Source organism: Chiloscyllium plagiosum, chromosome 29, assembly GCF_004010195.1.
Source record: "Chiloscyllium plagiosum isolate BGI_BamShark_2017 chromosome 29, ASM401019v2, whole genome shotgun sequence".
NCBI lineage: Eukaryota > Metazoa > Chordata > Chondrichthyes > Orectolobiformes > Hemiscylliidae > Chiloscyllium > Chiloscyllium plagiosum.
The window spans coordinates 39,144,244-39,164,280 of record NC_057738.1 but is presented as its reverse complement, the minus strand read 5'-3'; the positions used below and the strand labels follow the sequence as shown (position 1 = coordinate 39,164,280).

At 41.1% G+C, this 20,037-nt stretch overlaps 1 protein-coding gene across 4 annotated transcripts in view; it reads left to right on the top strand.

The window, feature by feature from the left end:
• Positions 1-20,037, top strand: part of nek11 (NIMA-related kinase 11) — a 292,808-nt gene that overhangs the window by 66,757 nt on the left and 206,014 nt on the right. For 3 of the 4 annotated variants that reach the window (XM_043719596.1, XM_043719594.1, XM_043719598.1), the window contains one exon: positions 6,099-6,264. In XM_043719596.1, the coding sequence (XP_043575531.1) occupies positions 6,099-6,264 (166 nt within the window). Of the gene's footprint in view, positions 1-6,098; positions 6,265-15,837; positions 15,908-20,037 lie in introns of those variants that run through there. The other variant, XM_043719597.1, reaches the window with a different exon arrangement.

Here is a 20,037-nt window from a genome sequence, read left to right as displayed (position 1 = left end):
TCTTTCATTGCCTTTGAACTGAGTGGTTTGTAAGACCGTTCCAGGAAGTCATAGACATTGATGTTGGTCTGAAATCACACAAAAGCCAGACTTGATAAAAAAGGCAGATTTCCTCCCCTAAATATTTCAGATTTATAAAATGAATAACAACAACAGGAATTGCTGGAGAAACTCAGCAGGTCTGGCAGCATCTGTGGGAAGAAAACAGAGTTGAGACTTTGAGTCATAAAAGATTTATAAGGATGTTGCCAGGATTGGAGGGTCTGAGTTATAGGGAGAGGTTGGGACCTTTGTCCCTGGAGCGTCGGAGGCTGAGGGGTGATCTTATAGAGGTTTATAAAATCATGAGGGGCATGGATAGGGTAAATAGCCAAGGTCTTTTCCCCAGGGTAGAGAAGTCTAAAACTAGAGGACATAGGTTTAAGGTGAGAGTGGAAAGTGTGGGTGGCACGGTGGCACAGTGGTCAGCACTGCTGCCTCACAGCGCCTGAGACCCGGGTTCAATTCCCGCCTCAGGCGACTGACTGTGTGGAGTTTGCACATTCTCCCCGTGTCTGCGTGGGTTTCCTCCGGTTTCCTCCCACAGTCCAAAGATGTGCAGGTCAGGTGAATTGGCTGTGCTAAATTGCCCGTAGTGTTAGGTAAGGGGTAAATGTAGGGGCATGGGTGGGTTGCGCTTCGGCGGGTCGGTGTGGACTTGTTGGGCCGAAGGGCCTGTTTCCACGCTGTAATGTAATGTTAAAAGGGGCCGAAGGTCGACTTCTTCACACAGAGCGTGGTGTGTGTATGGAATGAGCTGCCAGAGGAAATGGTGGAAGCTGGTATAATTACAACATTAAAAGGCATCTGGATGGATATATGAATAGGAAGTGTTTGGAGGGATATGGGCCAAATGCTGGCAAATGGGAAAAAGCCTTTTCACATAGCAAGGAATCTGATGGGTTTTCTTTGTTATGACCATTACAGTGGCTACATGGTTGTCATTGGCCCAGACTTAACAGTCAAGTTTCATCATCTGCTACAGTGGGATTCAAACCCATGTCCTCATGACATGTGGAGGAACAGGAGCAAGCCACTTAGCTGCTGGAGTTTGTTCTGCCATTTGGTGAGATCGAGGCTGACCTGTGGTCTAACTCCATATATCTGCCTTTCACCCATATCCCTCAATACCTACGATTAATAAACAATTAAGATTAAAAACAGTACTAGCATCAACTGCCATTTCTGGAAGAGAGTTCTAAGTCTTTGTGTGTAACATCTCTCCTGAATGTCTGGTCTAACTCTAAGACTATGCCCCCTAGTCTGAGAATCCTCAATGAGTGAGAATAGTTTATCTTTACCAATCTTGTCTTTTCCTGTTAATATATTGAATACTTCAATTAGATCACTCCTTAATCTTCTCAATTCTAGAGAAATTGTGTAAAACTCCTCATAACTCCTGATGTCCAGGTATCATTCTTGTAAACCTACGTTATTCTCCTTCCAATGCCAATTATCTTTCCTAAGGTGTGGTACCCAGATCTGCTACCAGTACTCCAAGTGGGGGTCATACAGTCATAGAGCTGTACAGCACAGAAACAGACCCTTTATGTCCAACATGTCATGCCAACCAGATATCCTAAACTGATCTAGTCCCATTTGCCAGCACTTGGCCCATATCCCACTAAACCCATCCTATTCATATACCATCCAGATGCCTTTTAAATGTTGTAATTGTATCAACCGCCACTATTTCCTCTGGCAGCTCATACCATAGATGCAGCGCCCTTTGAGTTAAAAGGTTGCACCTTAGGTCATTTTTAAATCTTTCCCCTCTAACCCAAATCTATGCTCTCTAGATTTGTACTCCCTACCCCAGGGAAAAGATCACATCTATTTACCCTATCCATGCCCCTCATGATTTTATAAACTTCTATAAGTTCACCCCTCAGCCTCCGACACTTCAGGGAAAACAACCCCAGCCTATTCAGCCTCTCCCTATATCTCAAACCCTCCAGCCCTGGCAACATCCTTGTAAATCTTTTCTGAACCCTTTCAAGTTTCACAATATCCTTCATAAAGGGGGGATACCAGAATTGCACACAGTATTCCAAAAGTGGCCTAAGTAATGTCTTATGCAGCCACAATGTGACCTCCCAACTCCTGTACTCAATGTTCTGACCAATAGGGGAAAGCATACCAAATGCCTTCTTCACTATCCTATCAACCTGTGATTCCACTTTCAAGGTATTATGAACCTGCACTCCAAGGTCTCTTTGTTCAGCAACACTCCTCAGGACTTTACCATTAAATATCTAAGTCCTGCTCTGATTTGTCTTTCCTAAATGCAGCACCTCACATTTATCTAAATTAAACATCTGCCACTCCTCGGCCGTTAGCCCATCTGATCAAACTAGGGTCAAACCAAGGTTTTGTATAGCTGCAGCATAACTTCTGCTTCTTTATACTCTAGCCCTCTAGATATAAAAGTCAGAATTCCATTAGCTTTCTTGATTATTTTATGCATCAGCCTGTGGCCTTTTAAAGATCTATACACCTGAATCTCCAAATCTATTTTGGACATCCATTGTATTTAACTTCAAACTAAGTTGAAAGTACCTGATCCATCTTATTTTGGTCTGAAATGGATAGCCTCACATTTTCTTACATTGAAATTCATCTGCCACAGTTTTGCCCATTCACCTAGTCTATCAATATCACTTTGTAATTTTATGCTATCATCTACACGGACTAAAATGGCACTTTGTTTTGTGTCAAGTAGTACTTAGGGTCTGGAATGCACTGTCTGGAAATGTAGGAGAGGCAGGTTTTATTGAGGCATTCAAGAGGGGCATTGAATGGTTATTTGGATAGAAATGGTGAACCGGGATATAATGAAAAGGCAGGAGATTGGCACTGGTACAGGGATGGTGGGCTGAATGGTCTCTTTCTGTACTGTAACAATTCAGTGATTCTGTGATTTCTCAGTACATTAGTGTAGTTACTTGCATTTTAAAATCAATTAATGTAAGCCATGTTCTGAAACATTACTTATAAAATAGCAGGAGCCTGTATATAATGCAAGCCAGAGTAACTACTGCCTGAGCATCATTTCAAACTTTTGTGCCATATTGTGGTTTGACAGGTCTAAATAAGTTCCATAATTATGTCTCAAACTTTAGGTTCTCTACAGCTTTCCATAAAATCCTGTTTCCCATTAGATTTATCTTTGGCTTTAACCAGTTTGAGGCATTAGTTTTAATGCCTTGAGCACTGAACATGCCAGAGCCCTTTGCTCTGTCCTATCACCAGCTGTCTCCCATTCGAAATATATTTTTGTAAATCAATTGGCTAATTTGTCATTCATTTCATTATTAACCTTGTTCTCAATATTATGTCTTCTTTCTCCCTCTTCCTTCTCCCATTTTACTTGGAGTCACCATAATGTTGTCTGACCATTCTTCTCCATCTCTTTCATCAGTCAGCCATTCCCTCATCCAAATACGATGCATTTATATCTTTCCATATTGCATCTTCCCATCAAATCTTTGACCTTCCCCTTTAGCCTTCTTCCTGGCATTTCCATCATTTGCCTTGTTGTAATCAACCCTCACTCTCTCACACACACACACACTGTCTCCAACAGATGGCTACCATTTCAGTCCCTTCTTGGCTACTTTCTTCAATCTGCACGGACTCCCTGATGTACTGGTTCCTGCTATTTTTGTCTTTTCCTGTCACTCCAGGCATCCACCTCAGTATCTCCATCTCAATAGTAGGTCCAGTTGTTGTTCCTCAGATTTTTTTATGCCGCCTATTTTAAATATCATCTGCAGAATTACATGCAACTCAACTCTTTTGAAATAAAGAGCGAAGCGAACGGAACAGAATCTTGTGGAAGGTATCTGCACACTTCTAAAGACTTTTGGACACTTAATGCCTGTCCTCTGTTTCCGTCCATCTAACCAGTTTTTAAATGCAATTTGCTAACCTTCTATACTCATTAATCTTTTCCAAATGGTTTCCTGGCTGGCAACAAGCTAATGGTTCTCTGAAAGTTCATGTATACCACAGTGGCATTTTCCCGAGTCACCACATCACTTCCTCAAAACACCCAGCGTGATTAGCTTAGATTACTTACAGTGTGGAAACAGGCCTTTTGGCCCAACAAATCCACACCGACCCACCAAAGCGCACCCACCCAGACCCATTCCCCTACATTTACCCCTGCACCTAAATGGCCAATTCACCTGACCTGCACATTTTTGGATTGTGGGAGGAAACCGGAGCACCCGGAGGATACCCACGCAGGCACAGGGAGAATGTGCAAACTCCACACAGTCAGTCGCCTGAGGCGGGAATTGAACCCGGGTCTCTGGCGCTGTGAGGCAGCAGTGCTAACCACTGTGCCACTGTGCCGCCCACATAATCTTTCCAGCATAATCTTTGTTTTTGAAAAAACGTTTCCTCTTCTGTTCAAGTTATGTTTCATTCCCATTTCTAAACTTCACTCCAACCTCCAGGCTTCTTACTATTCTTTGCAATGTTAATTTATTCTAGAAGTTTCCTTAACTTACATAATAAGCCACGGATAGGCCTTTCCACTGAATATTTGTTTTTTTTCTGTGTAATGTATTTTCATTGAACATTTTTGAAATATTTTCCTTCATTTGTTTACTGCTACACCTTTTAGTCAGACTAATGAATTAGAAATGCTCACATGCTTTGCTTTTAGTATGACCATTTTAATCAGAATTATTATGGATCAGTTAGCAACATCATATATAGATATTCAACTGAAGGCCTAAGTAATTGATAGTAAGCTGAAACACAAGTGCTGAACTTAGGAAGTGTATCACAGGATTTACACATTCTTCCACCCAATGCATTTCATTGATGTGAAAGTTTTTTATTCATTAGTGCCTGTATAATTAATGGAGCATTTAAATAAGTTTTGCACATGAACATCAGTTGTTTCAGGCGTTCAGTACACATACGGAGGCATTCAGACAAAAGCTGCAGTGTAGGTGGCTTCAGATTTGCAGCATACGCCTGGGATCAGATTCTGATTAAACCTGGCCAGAGAACCAGGCTGAGCCTGCTATACTGGAGAAAACTGTTTCAGCCCTCTTCACCTCAGTGTCAGTTTACATTATCTGGAAATGTATGGAAACACATTCTGTGGTTAATTACCAAGCAATTGTCTGCTTATTTAAAACTATGCACTATACACTATGCAGTGTATAATGCTCTTTGCATCAGTCCCTCCTCCAATAGTTAGTTCATAAAGTCTCCAGCTCTGACCCTTGTGGATCACCTAATTCCAGTGCAGGCTCGATGGGCTGGTTGGTCTCCTGCACCGTAATACTTCTGTGATTGCTGTCCACACTATTGGCAGTTGTACCTTTAAGCCATCTGAGAATAAGCTTTGGAATTTCACCCCATCTCCTGCACCCCTCCAAATTTCTGCTTATCCACAAAGTTAATCTCCTTTGAAACCCTACCTCTTCCATCACTCCTTAGTCTTCACCAAGTGCCAACCTTTAGCTGATTGCACTTCTGTGTGAAATGCATTGGGCTGCCTTTTATACATTAGCAAGGCTACAGAAGTGAACAATTGCTGACAGCATCAACAAAATGGTTGAAGTGAAGAGGAAATTGGGGTTTTTTTGCCTCTGAGAGTGCTGCTTCCAACTGTGTGACAATTCATGTGTGTCTTTTCATGTCATGAAATGTAAATAAGGTGACAGTTAACCACTATAAAATAAGACTAAAGTGATGAGCAAATAATTGTATCTCACACTATATAGTGCTGATTTGTATGAACTGTATCAAAGCCAAGTCTTGCCTTGTCCCTAAATAGGCTCTATACTCTGTTTACTTTGAATATTTTGTCTTTATTCTAGTTTGCAACTTATATTTATTTTGGTAACAAATGCCATTTGGTGTATTCTTCTTACAAATCAGCAGTGACAGAAATTTCACCATTTAACATACTAGATGTCTTTAAAAACCCTTCTATCTCTGAATAATTTCCCCATATTCATGTCATTCCGATTCAGTCAGTGTGTTGCTTGGCAAAACTAATCATTTGTCTTTTTCTCCTCTGTCCTTTACAGGAAAGTGTTAAAGGAGATATCTGTTGGAGATCTGGAACCAAACGATACTGTCCAGGCCAATTTAGAGGCACAGCTGTTGTCTAAGCTTGACCATCCAGCAATTGTTAAGTTCTACAGCAGCTTTGTGGAACAGTGTAGTTTCTGCATCATTACCGAGTACTGTGAGGTATGTAATTAATGGAGGAGCAGACTGAACATAATTCTGATCTGTCAAATTTGTTGAGGTTGATTTTATTTAGAAAATCATGTGTTTCACACTTAAAGTGGTAAATTCCAAATGTTTCTTTGTATAGATTACTTATTGCAGTCTCTGACACAAACTTTGCTCTGTATCCATTCTTCCCACTGCTGGTAACTACCTTAAGCTGAGTTGGAAGTCTTTTGTTAACCTTAATGTTGTGTTTTATCTTGTGTTGTAATGGCAATGGTTCTGAAAGATTTAATGTTGGAAACTGAATGAAAATTGAGTTTGAATTGACAAGGAAATTGGGTCTTCTTGACTCTGAGAGTGCTCCTTCTAACTCTGTGACATTTCATGTACACATGTAACACAACCAAAATAAGGTGACACTCGACCACTATAAAATGGAATTAAAGCGACGAGCTAACAATTGGTTCTGAGACTATATAGTCTGATTTGTATTAACCCAATCAATGCTACATTCTGGTTATTTTGAATATTTATTCCAGTATGCAACTTATATTTGTATTGATAATAAATACCATGTGGACTATTCTTCTTACCATCAGCAGTGACAAAAATACTCTCTCAATCTGATGATGTTGTACAAACTTGAACAGGGAAAAGACACAGTAGCTTTGGACATTGTAGAATGAAACCCTTTCTCTGAGGTATCCTTGTAGTCTTCATAATAATGGCTATTTTATTCATCTACCTGTTACGCGGTTGCTATCATACAATAAACTATATCTTGTTTGGGATATAAATCTCTTCTTGTTAAGACACATTTGATATCAGCAAACTACACCATTCACAATCTTCCGGTGGTTGATATCACAGTAATACTTGTGCTAAGGTTGCTTATGGTGATGAAACATCTGAAAACGAACCTCCCAGCTCAGCAAGCAAACCTACATCCAGAAGGTTGCTTAGTTCCATCTCCATAACATCTCTTGACACTGTCAGAAGTCACATGACACCAGATTAATGTCCAACTGGTTTATTTGAACTCACAAGCTTTCGGAGCACTGCTCTGTCGTCAGGTGAAGTGAAAGGGCAGCGCTCCAAAAGCTTGTGATTTCAAATAAGCCTGTTGGACTATAACCTGGTGTCATGTGACTTCTGATCTTGTCCACCACAGTCCAACACCAGTATCTCCACAACATCATTTGTTACTTCTTTTGTTCATCTATTGCTAAAATTATCATCTATGCTGCTGTTGCTTGTAGATTTGACCATTCCAATACTCTCTTGGCTAACATCAAACCTTCCACTTTATATAAACCCCAAACTCTGCTGACAATACCCAACCTTGCTCCAAATCTAATTCATTTGTGTTATTTCCCCCCTCAAACCCCATTTTAATTTAGTCTGCTTCCCCTCTATCTATCATTCCCTCAGCTGGGTGTGTGTCATTGCATTGCCCCTGGTGAGCTTTGTGTACAAATTGGCAATTGGTTCAGAAACATGGTGATTCAGTGGTGGAGGTTAATGGTAAACATTATATGGATGGTTTGGTGGTGATAAAAAAGTTCTCAGGGATGTGAGAAAGCAAACACTGGAAAGAAAACAGAAAAAAAGAAATAGGTTCAATCTATAGCTGTACTAGTCTGAAGATGCCTGATCATAGAAGTTTACAAACCTTCACAAACCTTGCAAAAAGCTAAGCAGTCTCAGGCCTGGTTCGTCTTGGCTGGGAATATCAGGTACAGTAGTCTTAGGACACATGTGGTGCAGTGGTAGTGACCCTATCTCTAGACCCAGAAGCTTGGGTTCATGTCTCCAGGGGTTGTATTAATATCTTTGAGCAGGTTGATTAGAAAATTAAGAGGTGGGCTCATGTGGAGCAATGGTAGTATTCCTATCTCTGGGCTAGAAGGTCTGTGTTCAAATTTTACTTGCCCCAGACATGTGTCATATTGTGTCTGAAAATGCTGACTATTTTTAAGTGTTGGTTTCTTTCCTCATCTTTATTGATTTTTGCATTGTCACATTACCCCTGGTGAACAATGTTCATAGTTTGTTCTTTGGGTGGTTAGATAAATTGGTGTTGGGTGTTTAAAATTTTAAGGAAAGCTGTTTGTTTTCCCAGTAGGGTCAATTTGGAGAGGGAAAGGATTCAGAAGGGAAAGATGGAAACTGATATTGATGCTAAACTATAAACTTACAATAAAGCTCTTGTCACTAATTCAACATATGGATATTGGTCTGTTAAACACCATGAGTTATTGGTTTATCTGAAACTGCCTGAGATAAATTTTTAATCCGGGAATGGGGAAAAGGCAGGAAAGTGGAGTTGAGAATGATCAGACCAGCTGTGAACTCATTGAATGGTGGAGCAGACTCAATGGGCTGAATGGCCTACTCCTTTTCCTATGTCTTAGAGTCTTAATCAGCATGTGGTCCCAAGTCCCAATGTTGCTACATCTTCTTTTGTTTGTGACTATGTCAGTATTTTCCACAATACTTAGATCTGTCTACCCTCAAAAGATTTACAAGGCTTGTTGTCAGGGCTGGAGGGTTTGAGCTATAGGGACAGGCTGAATAGGCTGTGGCTGTTTTCCCTGGAGCATTGAAGGCTGAGGAGTGACCTTATAGAGGTTTATAAAATCATGAGGGGCATAAGTTGGGTGAATAGCCAAGATCTTTTCCCCAGGTTATGGGAGTCCAAAACTAGAAGGCATAGATGTAAGGTGAGGGGGAAAAGATTTAAAAGGGATCTAAGTGGCAGCTTTTTCACACAGTGGATGGTGCATGTATGGAATGAGCTGCCAGAGGAAATGGGAGGCTGGTATGGGTACAACATTTAAAAGGCATCTGGATATGTATATGAATAGGATGGGTTTAGAGGGATATGGGCCAAATGCTGACAAATGGGGGTAGATTATTTAGGATATATGGTTGGCATAAACTAGAGAGTTTTTTTTAATAGAATCCCTCCAGTGTGGAAGCATTCGGCCCATCAAGTCCACACCAAATCTCTGAAGAGCACCCGAACCAGATTGAATCCCCTATCCTATCACTGTAACCCTACATTTCCCATGGCTAACCCACCCAACCTGCGCATCCCTGGGCACTATGGGCAATTTAGCATGGCCAATCCACCCAAACCTGTTTGGATTGTGGGAGAAAACTGGAACATGTTTCCATGCCCTACATCTCTACGACTCAATAAGTTTGCCCACGAGGCCTACATGGTTTAGCCAACAGATCTTTGGACACTAAGACAATCAAGGGAAGCGATGGTAAGTAGAGAAGATGGAGAAGTTCACACATGAGCATAACGGATGGTGGAGCAGGCTTGAGCAGCTGCCTGCCCTCCCCCTGACCTGTTCTCATGATGATGTGTCACATTCACACAGCAAATAATCATTGTGTTCAGTGACCAGTGAAATCTGTTATCCATGAGGCTTTGTTGCCTCAAAATTCAATCACCTTTATATTCTAATGAGTGATTGCATTAGAACACACTAGAATGATTTTTTCATTTCATCGCTTTGTCTTTCACACTGACCACCTGCTATTCAGTTATTATATAAAGGCAGGCAATTTTCACAGTAAATAAATGGGAAGATTGTTAAGTGCAGTGAGATCTGTTTTGTTTCCCGGTGAGGTTAATGCAAAGAGTCAGATAAAGCTATTCCTACACCATCCTTCCCTCCTAAACCCCCCAAAAAGCAAAAGTCAGCATCACTGATACATCATGATTAATATCCTGTAAGAATTTCTTCAGTGCCTCTCTGGAATGTCCATGTTAACACATTCTGCTTTTGACTGTGTCTGTCGCTTGTTTTAGAGATAGTCAGAACTAACAAGACTCATTATGAATAAACTTTTTTGACTTGGCTATGATGAGGTTGTGTGAAGCTAGAGTTGGATGAGCTGAGACGGCTGTAGGCTATTCCCTGTGGGGACTGAAATATGATTCTATCTTCACTGGCTTTCAGGCATATGTCATTTACACCTACATTCTCGGGTAATAGCCAGAGAGTGACAAAGGCTGAATTAGTTCCTACACACGGATCTCAGCCAAAACCATTCCACCATCTGTTTAGAATAAGGACATTGTGTCTTCTCATGAAATGTTTAGGGCCCTTCATCTCAGTAATCCCAAGGGTCAGCAGCTCAAATGAACAACCGCCAGTTACTTTCCTCTCATAAGACAATAGTTTGTGAGTGGTGCCTGGTGTCTCTCAGGCACTACAGAGACAGACAGTGGGTTCACAGGTCTCTCTTCTCTTCTTGAACAGCTGATCCTGGGATCCATTCCTGGCTCTAAATTTAGACCACTCTCACTCTCGCTCACAAACTGTCACACTCTCACTGTCTCACACTCTCACATGATCTCACACTGTCCCTCACACCCTCATACATTCTCATACTCACACTTGCACATTCTGTCTCACACAGCCACATACTCTCACAGTCTGTCACACACATTTTCACTCTCTCACTCATTCTCACATACTCTCTCATACTTGCAGACTCTTGGTTTGTCACAATCTGTCACACTGTCTCACTCTCTCACATTTTCTCTCACTCTCTCATTCACTCTCAAACATTCTCACACTCTCACAGACTCTCACAATCTTTCATATTTTCTCACACTCATAGTCTATCTCAACTCCTCTTTGCCAAGATTATGAAACGGAGACTTAGCTTGTTTTATTCCTTCATGTAATTGCTTGCCAGATTTAACCCCCATCCCTAATTGCCCTTGAGAAGGGGATGGTGAGCCATTGCAGGTTGACCCACAGTACTGTCAGGGAGGAAGTGCTGGAGATGCTCAAAAAGCTCTGGCAACATCTGTGGAGAGAGAAACAAAATTAATATTCAAGATCTAACGATTCTTTTTCTGTTCTGAAGAAGAGTCATTGGCCTTGAAGTATCAACTCTGTTCCCTCTCCACAGATGATTTTTTTGTTTTTATTTCAGATCTCCAGCATTCATGGTATTTTGCTCTTAATTAAGGGAGTTCCTGGATTTTGACAATGAAGAAATGGCAAAATAGTTTCAAGTCAAAATTGTAAAGTTTCACCGGGTTTTGCCATATTAGTTCCAACTTCTGTTGAGATTTCCCTCATTAAGTAAAAATGGATAGTAAAGGCGCAATAGTTTTGCCAGGCGTTAGTCCTGCTCTCTCATTAGAGAGGTAGAGAAAGAGAGAAAAAGAGAGAGAGAGAAAAAGAGAGAGATGGCTGGTGGTGGTTTAACCTGAGGATCACCATACATCAGGCGAGGGGAAACGTTCAGAAAAAGAGTCCTTCATAGTAATCTCAGCCAGCGCAGAAATTGTACAAATACTGTTGGCATCACTCACCAGCCTTTCCAGCCAACAGAGCTGACCATTGAGTAAGATGCCCTTGGTTGGTGCATTTTAGATAATTAACAACTATAATTGTGAAATGTCTCATTCTTACAAGTGAAATATTTATCAAGAATACAGACAGTAGCATTTGAACTGATCAAGCATCTGCCATGGCTCTTTGGAGTTATGTTGTCAATTGTACTGCACTTTGAATCTGTATATGGGTGGTTGCTATTTGTAACCCTTAGTCATACAGACTTGTGACAGCCCTTGCTATCATTGCACACTGAGATGCAACAACAAGGAGGTCTAAAAATAACTGTTCTACAATGAAGGTAATGTAACAATTGTCCTACCTTCTTGAAGTAACGCTGAGTAGCTATTAAACTTGGTTCTGCAGCATAGGATTTGACATTCTGGATGCGTAAGATAGGACCATCAGTGCTAATTGCTGTCAAGCTAGAGAATTCTTTAAAAAAGACTGTAATATCTTGAATGTTTGTTTGCAATTCCACCTGAAGATGAAAATGACCTTCTTCTAATGTAATATTAATGAACAATATTCGGTGACTACAAAAGGTGAAGCAATGTGTTTCATTTTTGCATGATATTAAATGTCTCTCCAGATTACAGGTCTTCACTAGTTGGAGACTTGCTTTGAGCTCAGAATATTCAAGAAACAGGTTTCTCCATCACGACATAGAATTACAGAAGTGTTATGGTGCAGAGGAGGCCATTCAGCCAGTCATGCCTGCACTAGCTCGTTAAGTGAGCAGCATTACCTCGTGCCAATTTTCTGCTTTCTCTCCATACTCTCATACATTATTTTTGTCCAAATAATCATCCCATGCCCCTCTGGAATGCTTCAATTGAACCTGCCTCCACCATATTTCCAGGCAGTACACCCTATCCCCTAACTTCCTCACTCCTCATTTCATCCTTGTTCGTTTTGCAGATCATGTTAAATCTATACCCTCATATTCCTATTCCTTTTTAACAGTGGGAACACTTTACAAGTGGGGACAAACGAATGGTCTTTCTGTTCTCTAGGATTTTGTACAATCCTAACATTTGATAATGTCAGTGAAACATCTGGATGAATTGGTGGATTCAGTAACTTTCAGTCTGGATAAGTGCAAGATAATAAACAGGCAAATTTGACAATACCTTCTTCTTCAGTTCTTTGCCGGAAGGCATGTCCAACCCACAGCTCCAGGATCTCCGCTATGGATATGGCAAGGACAAGGATTTTAAATCTGTCCCAACCAGAACATGGATTGGACCCCATGGTATTGGTGCCAGTCTGATCCACACTGCATGTCTGACCAATTGAGGCAACCTTCCTCCAATGGCTATGGTCTAAGAAGATACTTTGTGCTCCCTCTCCCCTCACCATATCTTAACCCTTTAAATATTCAAGAACTTTCACCCCGCCAGGTTCACAACCATGACCAGGAGTGTTGGCAGCATGAACTGTGAATGTACACATATAGCCCTTTAATAAGGTCATCGAGTATTCAGAATGGAAACAGATCCTTTGGTCCAACACATCCACACCAGCCAAGTTTCCCAAACTAATCTATTCCCAATACATTTGTCCCACATCCCTCTAAATCTTTCCTATTCATGTAGCTATCCAAAATTAGCATCCCCCCCACCCCCAACTTTTAGTTCTTTTGTGGAGAGTTCCAATTTAGAAATAACCAACAGCACAACTTTAGTTTTAAACACAACCAAAAGTTAGTTTATTACACAAATATGCTGCAAGTTACAAAGCAGCAATGTGATAGTTATGAGATAAAATACAGATATCAAGATTAAACGTAGATATGGACAAAAATTTATTTATAAAATTGAAAATAAGGTCTTGATAATTGCTTGTAGATTCTCTTTTCATAGATGAGGGAGGAGCTGGAAACTTAAAGTCAGGAGTCAAATATTTTCTGGAGTTCAGTAGTTAGATGTTAGTTGTGCAGGTGGACTCAGTGGGTTCCAAAGAAAAGGCATACTGGACCTGAAATGTTAATTCTGATCTCTTTCCACAGATCCTGCCAGATCTGCTGAGCTTCTCCAGTGCTTTCTATAGAGAGGAGTAGAACAGGCTTTGAAAGAGAGAGAGAGAGACAAAGAGAGCAAAAATATTTTTTGTTCCTTGCTAGATCTGAAATTAAGGCCCTTGCAGATTGCCTGGAGTCTTTTGGCAGAACTGTTGTTGATTTCTGCAATAATTCCTTTGTTTCAGCTGAGAATTCTTCCTCTGGTATTGTCTGAGATCTTCCTGAGAAGTTTTGTTTGAAATGGTTCAGATGAAACTTAAAGAAAGCAGTTCTGCAAATATTTGAAGAATCATTATACACAGAATAGGTTCAATTATATTAGTACAAACAAAAAGGGTCAACCCACCCTGACTGGTGAATACTGAATATTTAAATGGAGAAAGACTTCAGAAAGCTACAGAACAGAAGGATCTGGGAGTCCTTGTATATGAATTGCAAAAAGCTAGCAAAATTCAGCAGCTAAGCAGGGAGGCAAATGGAATGTTGGTCTTTATTTCAAAAGGAAGGAAGTATAAAAGTGGGAGATTGTGCTAACACCACTTGTCAGACCACACCTGGAATACTATGAAGATATTTAAGGAAAGATAGGCTGACATTGGAGGCAGTCCAGAGAAGATTCCAAGTATGGAGGCACTGTCTTATGTGGTTGAGTAGGTTGGGCCTGTACTCACTAGAGGTTAGAAAAATGAGAGGTGATCTTATTGAAGGATTCTTAGGGGACTGTGGAAAGGTTGTTTCCCCAGTGGGAGAGTCTAGCACCAGAGGGCATAATCTCACAGTAAGGGGTTGCATGTTTAATACAGAGATGAGGAGGAATTTCTTCTCTCAGAGGGTAGTGAATCTGTAGAATGCTTTATTACAGAGGGCTGTAGAGGCTGGGTCATTAAGTATTTTCAGGGCTGAGATAGATAGATTTTAATTGGTAAGTGAGGGAAGGGTTATGAGGAAAGGCAGGAAATTGGAGTTGAGGATTGTCAGGTCATTGAATGGGCTGAATGGCCTGTTTTTGCCCCTACATCTCATGGTCTAACATGTGTGGGCAGGCTGTGAAGTGGGTTGAGTGGGGTGTTGTCTCTCAATCTGCATTAGTTTGTGCATGACCAAAGGAGTGGACATAGGGCCAGAGTTAGCTGCTGAAACCCACCTGCTTTATCTTGTTTTGGACATTCCTGTTCCCTGGTACCCCCAATCCTGGAAAGCTCTCCCATCCAAGGGTTCTACTATCTTTCCAGCAAGGAGTAAAACCCCATCTGAATGGTACATCCCCCAGTGGAGATAGTGAGGACTGCAGATGCTGGAAGTCAGAGACAACAAAAAGTGGGGCTGGAAAGGCACAGCATCGGAGGAGCAGGAAAGTTGATGTTTCAAGTCAGGATCCTAACTTGGCCTTGGAAATCATGCACCACAATTACAAATGGTTCTGTGTTTATTCATGTCTCAGATTGCCTTTTATAACAGGTTTGAGGAATGGTCATTGATCAACAGGTCATTGTGATGGTACGTCATGACTGCATGAAAATAGAAAAAGAGGGAACTAACTTGTGTTCCTGCAGACTCCAGTTAACACCATCACCTTGTCTACATATAGGTCAACCATTCAGGCCTTGCTTGGCCTTTAATTTGTCACCTTGACTTTGACCTATATTCCCCTACCATTCCCACTACGGGAGATGTACGTGGTTAAATTAAAAAATGTCCTAAGTGCTTTCTTAATTCTCAAGGGCAGCATGGAAGAAGTACTCATTGAGGGGGTAATAAATGGCTGAGCTACAGGATACAGTAGGGGGAAAATGGAAATGACTGTAATGCTCTTTAGAAAGCAGGAATAGACTGAGTGGGATGAATGAGCTCTATCTGTGCTATACTGACTTGATGACTAAACCATAAACATTTTTTGTTTTGTACAGTTTCCACATTGCTATTGGGATTATGTGCTGATGAATTTTATTTAATATTTTTACCTTGGCAAATGGTGAACTGATAAGTTCCATTTTATTAGAACTATTCTGTAAGAAAATTGCAGTGAAAATTTGTGTAGAGATTTTGAATATTTATTATTATTTACTATTTATTGCAGTACATTTATATCTGGAATATCAGTCGAGTCATTTATCATGCTGCAAAAGTGTGCCTGGCATGGAAATTGACATGACTGTAGAAATATAAATAAGAATATTCTTACGGTGTACTATTCATGGATCTATCATCTTCAGCGTTTGAACGGAAGGAGCTGTGATTCAAAGTTGGGGGATTTTTTTCTCCTGTAAGGTGATATTTATGGAACATTGTACAGCAGTTAAAGCAATGATTTAAGATTATTTTCCACATTTATCTGTTTTTCTATAGAAGATAAATTTGCTGTGAATTGATGTGCTAATGTTTAAGTCCATCACATATGCTCTGGGAATAATATTATTATGAGGACTACAAAATGTGGTTTCAGTGAACAGAATAGAATTGAAAGTTAGCTATGGCTTTGATTGTTAAACCTGAAATAACAATGGAACAATTAGGAGCAGGAGTAGGTTGTGAAATCTCCTACGTTGCTCTATAAGTGGAAGCATTTTAAAAAAATAATTAGCTTTTTCATTTATTTACTGAATTGCAGTATTGTTACAGTGCAGAATGAGGCCATTCAGCCCAACAAGTCTGTACTGGTTCTCTGAATTGGGACCAAGGGGTCTATTTCTATGCTGTGTGATTCTATGACTCGATTATGATCAATTCACTTACAGCCAGAAGTCACATGACACACAACACCAGGTTATAGTCCAGCAGATTTATTTGAAATCACAAGCTTTCGGACCGCTCCTCCTTCGTCAGATGAAACGTATGATTTCAAATAAACCTGTTAGACTATAACCTGGTGTTGTGTGACTTTTGACCATGTCCACCCCAGTCCAACACTGGCACCTCCACATCATCACTTAGAGCCATTCTACTATCTTCTACCTGTAATCCTGCACAAACTTTGAGAAAGAGTTGCGTTTCTGTAGTGCCTTGTCCAATCTCATGCCATTCCAACCTTTTTTTTAACAGATTACAATGGTTACATCTTTGGATTTTGTTCTCTACATCCTGTCCTATCAAGGGACTAATCACAATTCCAGAAATTAGATCATCCAGCTCTACTTAAGCCACATTCCGTGACACAGTGAAATCATAACCCCTGGGAAATGCTCACAAATTTGTGTTAAGCACAGCTTTGAGATAGTCATGGAAGCCCTTATGTAACTGGATTTTCCTACAAACACTCTGTATGTCAAAAAAAATCTCAAGTAAATAGACAATTGTAGAGTCATACAGCACAGAAGATGCTCTTCGGCCCATTAAGCCTGTATTGGCCTATCTGTACTAATCCCACTTTTCAGCACTTGGCCCATAGCCTTGGATGATCTGGCATTTCAGGTACTTGTCCACATCCTTTATTTAAGGTTGTGAGACTTCCTGCTTCTATTGCCCACCCAAGCAATGCATTCCGGATTCCCAACATGCTCCGAGTAGAAAACCATTTCCCTCAAAATAGTGACGCAGTAAACTATGAAAACTGTCATTACTTTCAATGTGTTCGCACCTTATAGTGGCCTGACTTTGTACAGTGAAGGTATGGGGAGGGTGGGGCGATCAGAAAAATGTCGGGAATTGGACCCCAAAAGACAGAGTAATCTCTTTCATCTTAGTGTGTTGTCCCTGGGTGGGTATGATACAGTCCGCCATGTTGTCAGTGCAGTCTCCACGCTATTGGGTGCAGAACCTTGGCGAGGTCCCTTGTGGCCTCAGTGGTAGAAACAAGTGGATGAGTGGGTGCGCACTTCCCGGATCCTTCAGCATCATCAAGCACTTCAGCTCCCTCAGTTTGTCTTCTTTTCCATTCGTTTGAGACAGATGACAGGGGCTTGTTCTACACAGAAGGCTGCAACTCTGAACATATTCACGAAAGAGATAAGAACATAAAAGGTAGGAGCAGGAGTAGGCCATCTGGCCCACCGTGCCTGCTCCACTGTTCAATAAGATCGTGGCTGGTGTTTTCGTGGACTGAGGTCCACCTACCTGCCCACTCACCATAACCCTTAATTCCTTTTCTGTTCAAAAATCTATCTTTGCCTTAAAACCATTCAACGAGGTGGCCTCAACTGCTTCACTGGGCAAGGAATTCCACAGATTCACAACCCTTTGGGTGAAAAAGTTCCTCCTCAACTCAGTCCTAAATCTGCTCCTCCTAATTTTGGGGCTATGCCCCCGAGTTCTAGTTTCACCCGCCAGTGGAAACAACCTCCCTGCTTCTATCTTATCTATTCCCTTCATAATTTTATATGCTTCTACAAGATTCCCTCTCATTCTTCTAATTTGCAATTAATATAGTCCCAATCTATTTAACATTTCGGAATGCAAGGGAAAATATAAAGTGAGGGTTTGGTATTTGAAAATGAAGGTTGTTTTGGCACAGGTTGCTAATGTAAGTGGAGTTTTGGTGTAATCCACAATGGTCAGTGCTCCTCTTGGCTGACAGAACAGAGTGTGTAACAGCAAGAAATCTTCATGCAATCACTTCACAAAACAAATAGTCTTTAAAGCAATTGGATGGAATAAACAACAGAGAAAATGCTGTAAATTTTGCCTCATGACATTTGCAATAGTCATTAAGCAGAAAAAAAGCATAATGTCAGCCAAAAGCAAATCACCAAGACAGATGCTACTTGACAGGCTATTCAAATATATCCAAAAGCAAATATAACCCATGCACCTCCATTACACCGATTCCCCCATCCCAACACACACTGATGGGATTGCCAGGCAAGAATCTGGACCAAAAACCAGTAGTGTCAACTCCTAAAAAGGGGTTTACACTCCCAAGGAACTGGAATTGTAGTTAACCAAGAAATGTCTGGTTAAAAAGGAGCCAGGCATGAATATAAGACATAAGAACTAGGAGCAGGAGTAGGCCATTCAGCCCCTTGAGCCTGTTCCACCATTTCACAGGATCATTGTGGATCTCATCACGGCTGTTTTCCACAAGCCTTTAACCCATTACTAATTCAAAATCTGTCTACCACCTCCTTAAATTTACTCAGTGTCCTCAGCATCCCTCATATTCTGGGGTAGTGAAGTCATCACTCTATGTGAGAGGTAATTTCTCCTCATGTCTGTTTTAAATCCATCACCCCTTATCCTAAATTATTTACCTCTCATTTTAGATTGCAACCCACAAGGAGAAACATCATCTCTACGCCTGCTTTATCAATTCCCTTTAGCATCTTGTGCACCTCAATAGATCTCCTCTCATCCACCTAAATACAGGCCTAAATTGCTTGGTCCCTCCTCAAATGACAGGCCTTCCATGTCCAGAATTAATCTAGTTGACCCTCTCTGAACTGTCTGTGAGGTAACTACATTCTCCCTCAAGCAAAGGGACCAAACTGTGTGCAGTACTCCAATGCACCCTCACCATTGCCTTGTACAGTTGCTGAGGTAACTCCGTGAAGGCCGGTATCCCGTCACCAAGTTACTATTTATTTACATGTGCACAGTACATGACACTGACCCTGCTCGCTCAGAGCCAGCTCCGAGAGTGAGCAGAACCCCTGACACTCCTGTTTGTATCTGTCAGCCAGGACTCAATGATTGGACAAGGTTAACAGACCCAATCAGGGAACTCATACTCTATGAGATCCACCGGGCTGACCCTTATCCAATCACAGTTGCTACAACACTTCCCTGTGTTTATGCTCCATTCCTATAGCAATGAATGTCCAAATTTCATTTGGCCTCCCTATCACCTGCTGCACCTGCTTTCTGTGACTCATGTAGGGCATTCAGACCTTTCTGTACTGAATATATCATCGTCGGCTGTAAAATAACAACACAGCGCAAGAAACATTTGGTCAAAATTTTCAGGATATAAAGGTGGAACATTTAGGATGGATTGTGAGAAACCATCTGGAGAGTCTGACACTAGTGGGGGCTTACAGCCAAAACATTTCAGGAGTGAGGTTAGGCCAAACTACGACCCACAGAAGTTTTTGATGTTCGGAATTAGAACATAGAACATATGTTCGGCCCATGATCTTGTGCCAAACATTTATTTAATCTAAGATCAACCTAACCTCCACACCCCTCAATTTACTGCCATCCATGTGCTTGTCTAGTAGTCACTTAAATGTCCCTAATGTCTCTGATTCTACTATCACCGCTGGCAGTGCATTCCACGCACCCACCACTCTTTGCATAAAGAACCTACCTCTGACATCTCCCCTAAACCATCGTCCAATCACCTTAAAATTATGATCCCTCATGACAGGCATTTCTGATCGGGGCGAAAAGTCTCTGGCTATCTACTTTATTGATGCCTCTCATTACCTTGTACATCTCTATCAAGATACCTCTCTTCCTTCC